This window comes from Ctenopharyngodon idella, chromosome 3 (genome assembly GCF_019924925.1).
Source record: "Ctenopharyngodon idella isolate HZGC_01 chromosome 3, HZGC01, whole genome shotgun sequence".
In the NCBI taxonomy this organism is placed as follows: domain Eukaryota; kingdom Metazoa; phylum Chordata; class Actinopteri; order Cypriniformes; family Xenocyprididae; genus Ctenopharyngodon; species Ctenopharyngodon idella.
In genome coordinates this window covers 14,640,786-14,653,410 of record NC_067222.1, presented here as the reverse complement: position 1 = coordinate 14,653,410, position 12,625 = coordinate 14,640,786, and the positions used below count along the sequence as shown (strand labels likewise).

At 36.8% G+C, this 12,625-nt stretch overlaps 3 protein-coding genes across 19 annotated transcripts in view; 2 read left to right on the top strand and 1 right to left on the bottom strand.

Moving 5' to 3' along the window:
- The window catches only part of LOC127508049 (uncharacterized), a 422,397-nt gene that overhangs the window by 232,855 nt on the left and 176,917 nt on the right, over nt 1–12,625 (bottom strand). For all 7 annotated transcript variants that reach the window (XM_051885588.1, XM_051885590.1, XM_051885589.1 and 4 more), the window contains 4 exons: nt 11,090–11,386; nt 9,897–10,208; nt 8,262–8,564; nt 5,929–6,240 (listed from right to left, as the gene is read on the bottom strand). In XM_051885588.1, coding sequence (XP_051741548.1) covers nt 5,929–6,240; nt 8,262–8,564; nt 9,897–10,208; nt 11,090–11,386 — 1,224 coding nt within the window. The remainder of the gene's footprint in view (nt 1–5,928; nt 6,241–8,261; nt 8,565–9,896; nt 10,209–11,089; nt 11,387–12,625) is intronic.
- LOC127508054 (60 kDa lysophospholipase-like) overlaps nt 1–12,625 on the top strand; it is a 213,023-nt gene that overhangs the window by 83,558 nt on the left and 116,840 nt on the right. The gene's annotated exons all lie outside the window — the stretch shown is intronic.
- The window catches only part of LOC127508059 (SLAM family member 5-like), a 242,511-nt gene that overhangs the window by 141,787 nt on the left and 88,099 nt on the right, over nt 1–12,625 (top strand). The gene's annotated exons all lie outside the window — the stretch shown is intronic.

The window sequence follows — 12,625 nt, the reverse complement described above, 5'->3', positions numbered from 1 at the left end:
CATTTATTACTCACCCTCATGCCGTTCCACACCTGTAAGACCTTCATTATCAGATATTTTAGCTGAAATCCGATGGCTCCGTGAGGCCTACATAGGGAGCAATGACATTTCCTCTCTCAAGATCCATTAATGTTCTAAAAACATATTTAATCAGTTCATGTGAGTACAGTGGTTCAATATTAATATTATAAAGCAACGAGAATATTTTTGGTGTGCCAAAAAAAACAAAATAACGACTTATTATAGTGATGGCGATTTCAAAACACTGCTTCAAGAAGTTTCGGAGCGTTATGAATCAGCGTATCAAATCAGTGTTGCTTCTCGTTTATAATATTTATAATATTAATATTGAACCACTGTACTCACATGAACTGATAAAATGTTTTTAGTACCTTTATGGATTTTGAGAGAGGAAATGTCATTGCTGGCTATGCAGGCCTCACTGGATTTCAACAAAAATATCTTAATTTGTCTTATGGGTGTGGAACGACATGAGGGTGAGTAATAAATGACATTATTTTCATTTTTGGGTGAACTAACCCTTTAATGTTAGTTCATGTTAGTTCTTAATGATGCTACATAACTTTATTTTAATAGCTATAAAAATTGGCATTTGTGGAAATTGAGTAATAAATGACAGAATTTATTTTTGGGTGAACTTAACTTTTAAAAATGGACAAAAGGTTTTTTTTTTTTTTTTTTTGCCCCCACTCTCTAACCGCCTGAAGGTCACTGTATAATTCTCATCCTGACTTAGACGCATTGAGAGAAGCATTTCAATAACCCTATGAATGCATATGTATACTCAAAGATTCACAGCCCTATGATATCTTTGTAAAACTGCCGACTCTGTAGAACAGTGGCAAGGACAACTAACTTTACCGAGCTCTGAAAGCCCCCTAGTGGCTGGGAGCATTTTCATTGTATTGTGGCTTTATTGCGTTGCGTGGCTCGATTTCGTTGTATTGTGGCAGGAGGTGACATGAATGCAACACAATCAAGGTATCGCATTAGTGATTTGATAATGCAGTGTAGTGTACACTAGGACAGACAGGCTAAGTATAAGGAAGTTATAACTGAGCTACTGACAGTTTTTTCCATGGAAATGTACCAATTTAAAAAAAAAAAAAAAAAAAGAGTGAAAATCGCTCTGCAGATCTGGTGATCAGGGGTCGTATTCACAAAACATTTTATCTTAACATTTTATCTCCTAAATAACAGTAAAAGTCTTAGTAAAGAGCTTCCTCTTAAACCTATTCACAAAGCTGCGGAGACAAACGTTACTAAGGAATAGAGAGTCTTATGCTGCGTTCACACCGAACGCGTCTGGGGCATCTGATTTACATGTTAAGTCAATGTAAATGCGCGTCTAGACGTCCTGCAGCGCGAATCAAGCGTCTAGCGTGGGGCGAATCGGCCATTGACGCGCGAATGGCGCGGCGCGAATTGAGCGGTCACGCGTCTGATGCGCGAATCGAGCGTCTGACGCTCTAGACACCCGAGTTGAAAAATCTGGACTTTGGCGAAAATTCGCGCCACGTTAACCAATCAGGAGCTTGCTCTAGTAGTGACGTGACATAGCGAGCTGAGGCAGAAATCCGAAACAACAATGGCGGACAAAATCATTGTCGCTGTACATCTTCATACTTTTATAGAAACAGGAAAAAAGAGGATCTTGCTTGAAAGAAAGTGAGTGAGGAGGCCGGACAATCTGGTAAGTTATAAAAAACGGTCTTTACTCAAATTTAACTATATAGAGACTACAAGCTAGCTAAAGCTGGCAAATTGATCTTATTCGCTGTAATTTACAACTATTTTCCAGCGGGCGAGTTGTGTTTATTCAGAGGAAGTGTGCAGAAAGAAGTGGAAGAGTCTGGGACACATAAAGGAGCGGGAGAGCCCCTCTCATGACGTGAATTCGCGTCTGTTGTGAAGTCAATGTCACGCGCGAATGAAGCGAGTAAACTCAAAATGTTCAAGCGTTCAACTAGACGCGTCTGACGCAAATTTGACGCGCGATTCGCGTTCGGTGTGAACGCAGCATTAAAGCTGCAGTCCGCCGTTTTTCCTTTTTGTCGCCATCTCTGTTTGAAACCTGCAATTGCAGTCATATGCGGAATAGGAATCTGCATTGGCACAGCTCAGCAGCGCGGATGAATCTAATGTTTGCTGTCAGTCACCGGATCGGTGTGGATACTGTACTTCAGAATCACAGATTCTACATCTTGAAAGTGTGACCAATATAAGAATTTTCACTGGAATATGTCATCTGAACAAGTAAGTAACGTCTGCCACTTTTGTTCTGACCAACTGAGGAAAAAAGCATTAGGCCTACAATAAATCGCGCTGCCAATGGTGATTAAATCTAACAATCGCTTAGCTCGGATCACGCCAAACCGTGCAAATTATTATTACTGTTATACTTTGTTCTCAAATTGTTAATGTTAACAACATCAGCATTGCGTGACTATGTGTATTTAGTGTGTATTAACGTTACCTGTAGATTTCAATTTCTGTAGCCACTCCACAGTCCAAAGTCTTTTGCTTTTTGACTACGGGTGAATCTCCAGTTGTCACTGATGATTGTCATGTGGACCTTTCTGGATTACAATCCGCCATCAAAATGATAAGTTTAATTATTTCAGCTGCTGTGAGAACAGGCTATAAATGATCCGCTACCAGCAGCATCCTCACATGATAAAACCGACCAGCGGGACGGGACCAAAGACTAGAATAACAAGTAATAATAAGTCTTAAAGTGACTTTGACGGGACTCTTTCTGTTTTCAGACGTGGCGTAATGACGCAATGGTGAACGGCTGCATGCTCGAATTTCCCGCGGAAATCCACCGGGTCGTTCTTATTATAAAACATTATTACAAGCTCACCGTTGTGAAGCTAAGATAGGGAGATAGTTTTGAACACTGGCTGGTTATGTACTTGCTCAAAAATTGATTTTGGATAATTTTTAACCAAAAAAAGTTACGGACTGCAGCTTTAAGATAAGAGAAAGGGCAGGATTGACCTCCTTTCTATGGATGATGTTATCACGCTTCCTATGATTGGCTAATGGGAAACAGTCTCTGTCAGTGATTTAATCAGAGAAATATTGTAGAACGAGGTATCATGTTACCATATTCAAATAAAGATTTTTTAAAAAATGTCATATTCTAATAAAGATTTAAAATAAAATGTTGCCATATTCAAATAAAGATTTTAAAATATAGGCTAAGTGTCAATAAATAAACAAGTATGTGTTCAGCTAATTGTCCGCCTCTCACATGTCTGAATCTCCAGAGATGCAATTAAAGAATTAAAGCGACAAATGACGTTTTATAAACAAAGTTCAGGAGGAGCACGTTCAAACGGTCTATCTAATCGACTCGAGAGTAGTGTTGCTTTTGTCAACAAAAATTATGACTAAATATCGTTGTCAACGAACCTTTATCACGTGATGAAAACGAGACGAGACGCAGTGTAAATGCTGGTCATGTGACGATGACTATAATTAAATAATGCAATATTGTTGACGAATAAAAACAAGACTAAATGTGGTTTACAAAATAAAAACAATGCTAAAATGTCTCTTCATTTTCGTTGACCAAAACAAGACGAGACGAGATGTTATAACGTTATTTTGTCTCGTTTAGTCGCGTTATTATTATTATTTTGCAGTATTTCTGTTTCCTGTGTCTCACTTCAGGGGCTGCATCAGGTCGCACTGCGCAGACGCAGGTGACGTTACTTTCTCTGACGCAGAGAAACATGTAGATTTCACGTGCTCATAACTTCATGAAAAATGCACAGATCATAGAAAATGCACATCATTATTTAAAGCAGATTCTTACGATTAAACTGAATCCAAAATCAACATAATATATTGCGTTGATCACAAGATATCACTCATGGAATGATTTACACTTGGCTAAAATCATGTCTCTCATCTTTCCGGGATGCAGTGTGTATCCAATGTTCCCGGACCCATCCATGTTCGTTTTCCAATGTGGAATAACACAAAATAGGTATCATCTTAAAGCTTAGAAACTCTGCTTTTTAATGCATCTAACCGTTTTGAAAAACTCCTAACAAGTGCTGAGAAGTGCCTCTAAACCAGAGTTTACCGCCCATGGCGGCGAAAAAATGAATAACAATTTATCACCACAAAATTTGAACCAGATGCAGCTCACATGCAGGAGAGCATCACCAAAAAATATTTTTCTCTGATCTTATTGACTTCCCGAGTTATTCCATGTCAAACAAACAAAAAAATATATATATTAAAAAAATATATATATTTTGTCTTTTATCAGCAGTTTTTCAACATGAAAATGTTCAAATGTAATGTAATTTATATTTTCTAAAAAATTAAAAAGTGTTCTATCAAATGATACCTACCTTTTGACTCTCCTTGCTACAGTTTTGGAGTTATGAGTCTTTACTTTTGTGTTTGTCGCTCAGGAAAAAAAACTCTAAAAAGCCTTCAGGTCTTAAAGGGTTAAGAGACATCTCAAGGCATTATAAAGGTATTATCTATAAGGTAACAATATAATAAGATAACCTTGTTTGAAATGGGTTTGGCTAAAAGAAAATTTTGGTTTTGTCTATACTACAAGGTACTTATACTATATTGACTGGGTTAAATACAATTGCATTACTAAAAAGAGACTAAAATACAATTTTTGTTGACTAAAACTAGAATAAACAGTGATGGATAATTCTGACTAAAACAAGACTAAAATGCTCAGACTTTTAGTCGACTGAAACTTGACTAGACTAAAAAGAGTATGAACGTGACTAAAACTAATAAAAACTAAAATGACAGCTTGACACAAAGACTAGACTAAAACTAAAATTAAAACAGGTCACCAAAAACAACACTACTCGAGAGGAGGCATATAATATATACACAGCTGACGTGTGATTGAACACAATGTCTCATTCTCCATCATTCAATACATTTTATCTGTACATGAATGAATCTTTATGTTGTCATCGTAGATTAAAACCTATAAATCATAATATTTATCACATTTATGAAGAAAAGGCTCAGCTCAAGACTTTATCACTATTGACTCAATGGTGTTCAGTGTCTTTGGGCGGATTGCTGAGGAGAACATCCGACAACAGCCATTTTAGGATTGTTTGTGATTTGGTCTTAGTGACTCAGGAGTCCTCTTGACTACTCCTAATGTTTCACAGATTTAGGAGCTAGTTTTAGTGCTAAAATACTTTGTGAAATACTCTTAGAGCAAAAAATTTGGAGTCCTAAATTTAGGACTGACGTGCCCATTATTTTTAAGAGTTTCTCCTAAATAGGCAAGTTAGGACCTACTTTTAGCCTTAAGATGTTTTGTGAACACGACCCCTGAACTCTTAAATGGATGGATTAGAACTGGATGTAATGGATCAGTGTGTCTCACAGCACCATGATGATATTTGTGCCTAAATGGATAGTTCATTCATGTCATTCCAAACCTGTATGACTTTCTTCAGTGAAACAAAAGAAGATATTCTGAAAAATGTTTGGGTCCAAACAACATTGGACACCATTACGGAAGGAAAAACACTTTAGTGCTCCATAGAAAGAAAGTCAGTCATACCAGTAACACTGAGTTCATATAAAAGGGTCATTCTCACGACACAACCTGAGGATCTGCACTGCTGACCACTGTGTTGAGATTCTCTCATAAATGTGCATCAGAGATCTCTCACACAATGAAGATCTTTTGTGAAGAAAGACTTAACTTTTGTTTCAAATTTCCACATTCAAATCAATCACATCACTTCTTAAAATTTGGATCTAATTCAATAAAATCTTGTGCGTTCGGGACGACATGAGGGCATTTTTGTCTGAACTATCCTTTAAGAACGACACAATACTGATCTAAAATAAAATCATAATTACAATGAAAGTAAATATTTCACTCACCAGAAACAAAAACTCTGAATAACTTGAATGAGGATTTGCCATTTCTGATGATCTTTAGTTTGTATTCTCCAGTGTGGAAAGTTCTGATTGTCTTGATGGTGAGATCTCCAGTCTGATGATTCAGATCCACATTGTCTATAAATCTAACATCACTGTACTCAGACTCTTCTTCACAATTATCTTCTGTGTTTTTAGCTAAGAGCCAGTTGTCATCTCCAAACATCCAGAATATCTTATCTCCTGTCTGTATTTCAGTATTGGCACATAGAGTCATATCCGTCTCCTCCATCACTGACACTGACTTCATTTCATCTGTCAAAGAAACAGAGAAAAATACAGAAGAGAAATCAGAACCAGAAAACCAACAGCAGCAGAAATAAACAGAAGAAACACTGACATATCACACCTGACATACTGTATCACAAACATATCATTTACTCTATTTTAAGTTGAAAAGAGCTCAACTTGTCATTCTAGAAATCTGAATGTAAGTATAAATCTCTACACCTCATGTGTGTTTCACTGATGAAACTGTGTTGAACTCCAGTCTGTGTTTCTAAGAGTAAAAATCCACTCAAATGACATGAAATATGAGTGTGTTGAATTGAGTTTGTGTGAAGAAACGGTTCTGAATGTTTGATTTGTGATCAGATAATGACTGTACTGCAGTTCAATAATGATCAGGAATAATGAGGAGGATTGTGACTGATAAAGTTGATCAAACAATCCTGCAGACAGAAGCAACACAGTCTGTGTGAAGAACAGTTTCAGAACAGACAACAGCATATGAAAGAAGACTGTCTGAAGCTGCTTCATTGAGGAACCAGATCTGTCTAAAACACCAGAAACCAGAAATTAAACTGCAACTGCCTGTATTTACAGTTGACTTTAGTTGACCTTTTGGAGCTTTAAGGCTTTGATAAAATAGTTAGAGACACATTTTAAAGATTTAACTCTGTACATTAATTCCACTAGAAGGTCTTGTTCCTGACATAACAGTGTGTTGATTTCTACATCAGTATAGATCTGCTATGGCAGCAGTGCAGTGATATGATGAACAGGTCAGAGTTTCTCCATCATTAATATAACACAACTGGAACACTTTTATAATCATATTTTGACACAAGGTCTGTCATTAGGGTGTCTACAGATATGAACAAGTTAAATTTAAGACTTTTAAGACCTTTTTAATACCATCTTACATGAAATGTATGATATATGTATATTATAGAAAGTTCAATGAACAGTCACAATTTATTTGAAATGATATTACATGTATTTATCAAATATATTACATTTATTAAAGCATTTAATAGAAATATTTTGTAACATTTTAATGTCTTCACTCACTTCATCACTTTAATGTATGATGAATTAAAGTAGTTTTAAATCTTTAAAGTTTTTTAAATCTTACCACAAATGTTTGAATTGTATCGTTTCCACAAAAATGTTAAGCAGCAAAAACTGCATTTTAACATTGACAATATAAATAGTGAATGTTTCTTGAGCAGCAAATCAGCATTTCTGAAGGATCACGTGACACTGAAACTTCTCTTTGTAAACAACAACAGAATTATAAACGATTCTAATGATGAATGTTGCGTTCCCAAATGCAAATTAAAGCGTCACAATCAAAGTAGCATTTACAGTGAATAGAAAATGAAAACACAGCAAGCCTGCGGCGCGTCAGACTATTATTTATATAATTACATCACAGTCGGTGCGAATTTTATTTAAATTCCCACCAGCATTCATAAAAAGTTACCGAACGAGTAACACGTTTCAGCGCTGATTCTACTCGCATTTAGCGCGTTGATCCATTTGAACTCTTTGGCGCGTCTAAAAACGCATGGAAAACGCGTCGGCGCCGCTTTCTCCTTTCCAAAGCGCTCGAGCGCTGCGGTGGCGTCTGCCGTTACTAAGCAACCATGAGCTGCGCTCTCCGTGTTTCAGCAAAGGATATATGGATTTCCAGCACCGAAAATCACTTGCAGTAGCTCTGCCACCGCAGATTTATTTAAATGTGTATCCGTGTACAGCTCTGATCAGATATTCCTACATCTTGGCTGACCTTTGTCCTGCAGATGGCGCCGCGCGAGAATAAAAATCTTCTGTCAGTCATTGGGTCTGTCAGACTCGACACTCAGACTACAGACATTTTTGCGGTAATGCGACGAAAAATATTTAAGACCTGTCGAATCTGAATTTAAGACATTTTTTAAGATGTTTTAAGGCCTTTTATTAGGAAAAATATATTTAAGACTTTAAGGACCCGTGGCCACCCTGGTCATATACACTGCTGCTGTTTCACTGAAAGACTTTGTGTTACTCACCACAGACGATAATCCTGAAGAGTCTGAATGTTGAATAATCACTGGTCTTGATCTCTTGCTTATATAATCCAGCGTGTTCAGGTCTGGATCGGTGAATGATGAGAGATCCAGTCCAAGGCTTCAGCTTCATTTGGTCTCTGAATTCATCAGACCATTGAGGGTTCCAACGGTTCTCTCCAGTCATTTCAGCTATGAGTTTCTCTTCAAACTTCCACTGTATTTTATCATCCTTCTGTATTTCAGTATCTTTGTACAGAGTGACAGGACGTCCCTTCAGGACTGATTTATATACTTGTCCTGCAGCTGCACAGAAACAGAGAAACAGAGATCAGAAATCAGAAACAGAAAACTAACATCAGACAACAAAGCATTACTGATCAATTGATCAACATCTCAAATGTTTCATTCACTCAGTTTATGAATATCAGTAATGAACTCAGCTTTCTCTGATTCTACCATATTATAGAAATCTACATGAAGATATAAATGAATTAAATGAGTCGACCTCAAATCTAATGTGTGTTTTGACCATCAGAACAGCCTGAAATCCACACAACAAACATCAGACTACAGATTTAGTTGAGCTTGACTATTTAAAGATCCTCTTTTAAACTAAAAGGAGCAAATACAGAAAAAAAAGGTGAAAATAGTCTGAATTCACCTCAAACAATAATTTGCTCAAAGAGCATCTGACATGTTCCTCTGCTCATCCCAAAATGCCAGAAAAACTTTCATTGTCGATCACAAGACAGATAACAAACAAACATTAGCCTGTTTCACACTAGTCGAGTAAGTGAAGCGTATAAAAGCTTGCAGGAACAGGATGCGAGTGAGTTAAATCATCAGAGAAGTCCTGCATTTTCCTCAACCTGTTCCTAGTCAGGGTGTGAATTACTCACTGAAAAGAAACCTTTTGTCCATCGCTAATTTTAGTTCATGTTAGTTCCTAATGATGCTACATAACTTCATTTTAATAGCCTATAAAAATTGCCATTTGAGCATATTTACATAAGCCAAAATTGTAAAAGACTTTAAAAGTATTGTTAGTTCAAGTTAACTAAAATTTGAGTCCTAAATTTAGGACTGACATGAGATGTTTTTTTGAATATGACCCCTGATCTGTAGCTGATTCTCTGAGAAGTCAAAGTAAATTGTTGACACGAGAGATCTAATTACCGTTAGAAATTGAATGAACAAATGTGTTTAAAGAGAATCATTAGCAGCATGTTTTGCTAGCTTTCTACATAAAGTGGACAGCCATTTTCAGCTCTCTCCAGAGATGTGGGTTCAAGTCTTGGCTCTGGTGGGTCACTGAAGGACTTGGACAGGTTTTCATGTGTCTATACGGTGAACTGCTCATTAGATTAGGAGACTGTGTACAACAATTTCAGTCCATGTGAGGAAAACTGAGGCAGTCCACAGAAAGCAGATACTGATCTGTTTATCCTAAAAGTGTAAGAGCTTTATTTGCTGAAGGTCAGTTGAGAAGATCGTCTTGTGAATTTGGAACGACATGATGGAGAGTGATTGAATGATGAATGAACTTACATTTTTGGCTGAACTATCCTTTATGAACGACACAATGTTGATCTAAAATAAAATCATAATTACAATGAAAGTAAATATTTCACTCACCAGAAACAGTAACATTGAATAACTTGAATGAGGTTTTGCCATTTCTGATGGTCTTTAGTTTGTATTCTCCAGTGTGGTCAGTTCTGATTGTCTTGATGGTGAGATCTCCAGTCTGATCATTCAGATCCACTTTGTCTTTAAATCTATCATCACTGTACTCAGACTCTTCTTCACACTTATCTTTTGTGTTTTTAACTACAGGACGGTTGTCAAGTCCAAACATCCAGAATATCTTATCTCCTGTCTGTATTTTAGGATCGACACGTAGAGTCACATCCGCCCCCTTCATCACTGACACTGACTTCTCTTCATCTGTCAAAGAAACAGAGAAAAATACAGAAGAGAAATCAGAACCAGAAAACCAACAGCAGCAGAAATAAACAGAAGAAACACTGACATATCACACCTGACATACTGTATCACAAACATATCATTTACTCTATTTTTAAGTTGAAAAGAGCTCAACTTCTCATTGTAGAAATCTGAATGTAAGTATAAATCTCTACACCTCATGTGTGTTTCACTGATGAAACTGTGTTGAACTCCAGTCTGTGTTTCTAAGAGTAAAAATCCACTCAAATGACATGAAATATGAGTGTGTTGAATTGAGTTTGTGTGAAGAAACGGTTCTGAATGTTTGATTTGTGATCAGATAATGACTGTACTGCAGTTCAATAATGATCAGGAATAATGAGGAGGATTGTGACTGATAAAGTTGATCAAACAATCCTGCAGACAGAAGCAACACAGTCTGTGTGAAGAACAGTTTCAGAACAGACAACAGCATATGAAAGAAGACTGTCTGAAGCTGCTTCATTGAGGAACCAGATCTGTCTAAAACACCAGAAACCAGAAATTAAACTGCAACTGCCTGTATTTACAGTTGACTTCATGAAAAAAATACCACATGACCTTTTTGAGCTTTAAGGCTTTGATAAAATAGTTACAGACACATTTTAATGATTTAACTCTGTACATTAATCCCACTAGAAGGTCTTGTTCCTGACATAACAGTGTGTTGATTTCTACATCAGTATATATCTGCTATGGCAGCAGTGCAGTGATATGATGAACAGGTCAGAGTTTCTCCATCATTAATATAACACAACTGGAACACTTTTATAATCATAGTTTGACACAAGGTCTGTCATATACACTGCTGCTGTTTCACTGAAAGACTTTGTGTTACTCACCACAGACGATAATCCTGAAGAGTCTGAATGTTGAATAATCACTGGTCTTGATCTCTAGTTTATATAATCCAGAGTGTTCAGGTTTGGTTTGCTGAATGGTGAGAGATCCAGTCTGAGGGTCCAGCTTCATTTGGTCTCTGAATTCATCAGACCATTGAGGGTTCTCACGGTTCTCTCCAGTCATTTCAGCTATGAGTTTCTCTTCAAACTTCCACTGTATTTTATCATCCTTCTGTATATCAGTATAATAGTTCAGAGTGACAGGACGTCCCTTCAGCACTGATTTATACACTTGTCCTGCAGCAGCACAGAAACAGAGAAATAGAGATCAGAAATCAGAACCAGAAAACTAACAACATCAGAAATGTGCAAAATCAACACTGATCATTTGCTCCACGTCTGTCACCTGCTCTGTCATTGGTCAGTAAACCACTCACACAAAACTCCACTGACACTCAAACCACAAGAACATGTGAGTAGCCAAATAAATTTTACAATAATGTGGATTATCTGATAGCTCAGGAATATTCAAATATTGACCAAAAATCACCCAATTTGCAGCATCACAGTGTGTCAATGGACATGATTTGTTTTAGGCTATCTGTTTGTTTATTAATGGTTACTTTGGACATTATCTATATTGTTTATGGCATGTTCAGGCAAGATAAGCGATTTATAGAAACTGTTAGATAGGTGTGTCGACTGCTCACCGTGCCGACAGGTAACTGACATACAGTGGAGCTCAAATGTTAACATACCCCTTGCAGAATATGCAAAAATGTTAATCGTTTTAACATCATGAAAATTGCATGTTTTTTTATTTAGTACTTAATAAACTATTTCACATAACGAATGTTTACATAAAGTCCACAAGACAAAAAAATAATAATAATAATTAATTTATAAAAATGATCCAGTTCAAAACATGTCAGATTTTGTTGCTGATTTGAAATATATTATTTAATTGTGAGTTCACCAAGCAGTTTTTGAGATTTCAGGATAGGACCTGGTCTTGGATGCCTGAAACAGCTGCTCTGAGGTGCTACAAATATGGCCGCCAAGTGAACAGAATTTCCTGGAAAGGTACTTTGTTGTGACTCACAAGCTGTTTGAGACTGAGAAGCTTCTTGTGCGCCCCAAGAGAAGTCCGGTCCTTTTCCACTGACCGGTTCTTTCGGACAGTTCGTTTCAATGAACCGGTTCCAAAAACCGGTTAACTGAAACGAACGAATAAATGAACCGGTACAAAAAAAACAAAAAAAAAACACCGGTTATCTTACATCATCACGTAATGACGTCATTACATGTGAATGAAAATACATTCAAACACATTCAAATAAAGTGATTTGTAATCATAACTTCAGTTAAATAATAATCGTCATAATCTTGAATAAGTTTCTTACATTTCTGTTTTGTAAAAGCATTAAGTATAGTAAGTGTGCTGAGCTGAGAACTGCTGCAACCTGAATGCAGTCGACAAAACTAAAAAAGTCGAAGCATGTAGCCTATATGTTTAACAGCCTGCGTTTATACGGT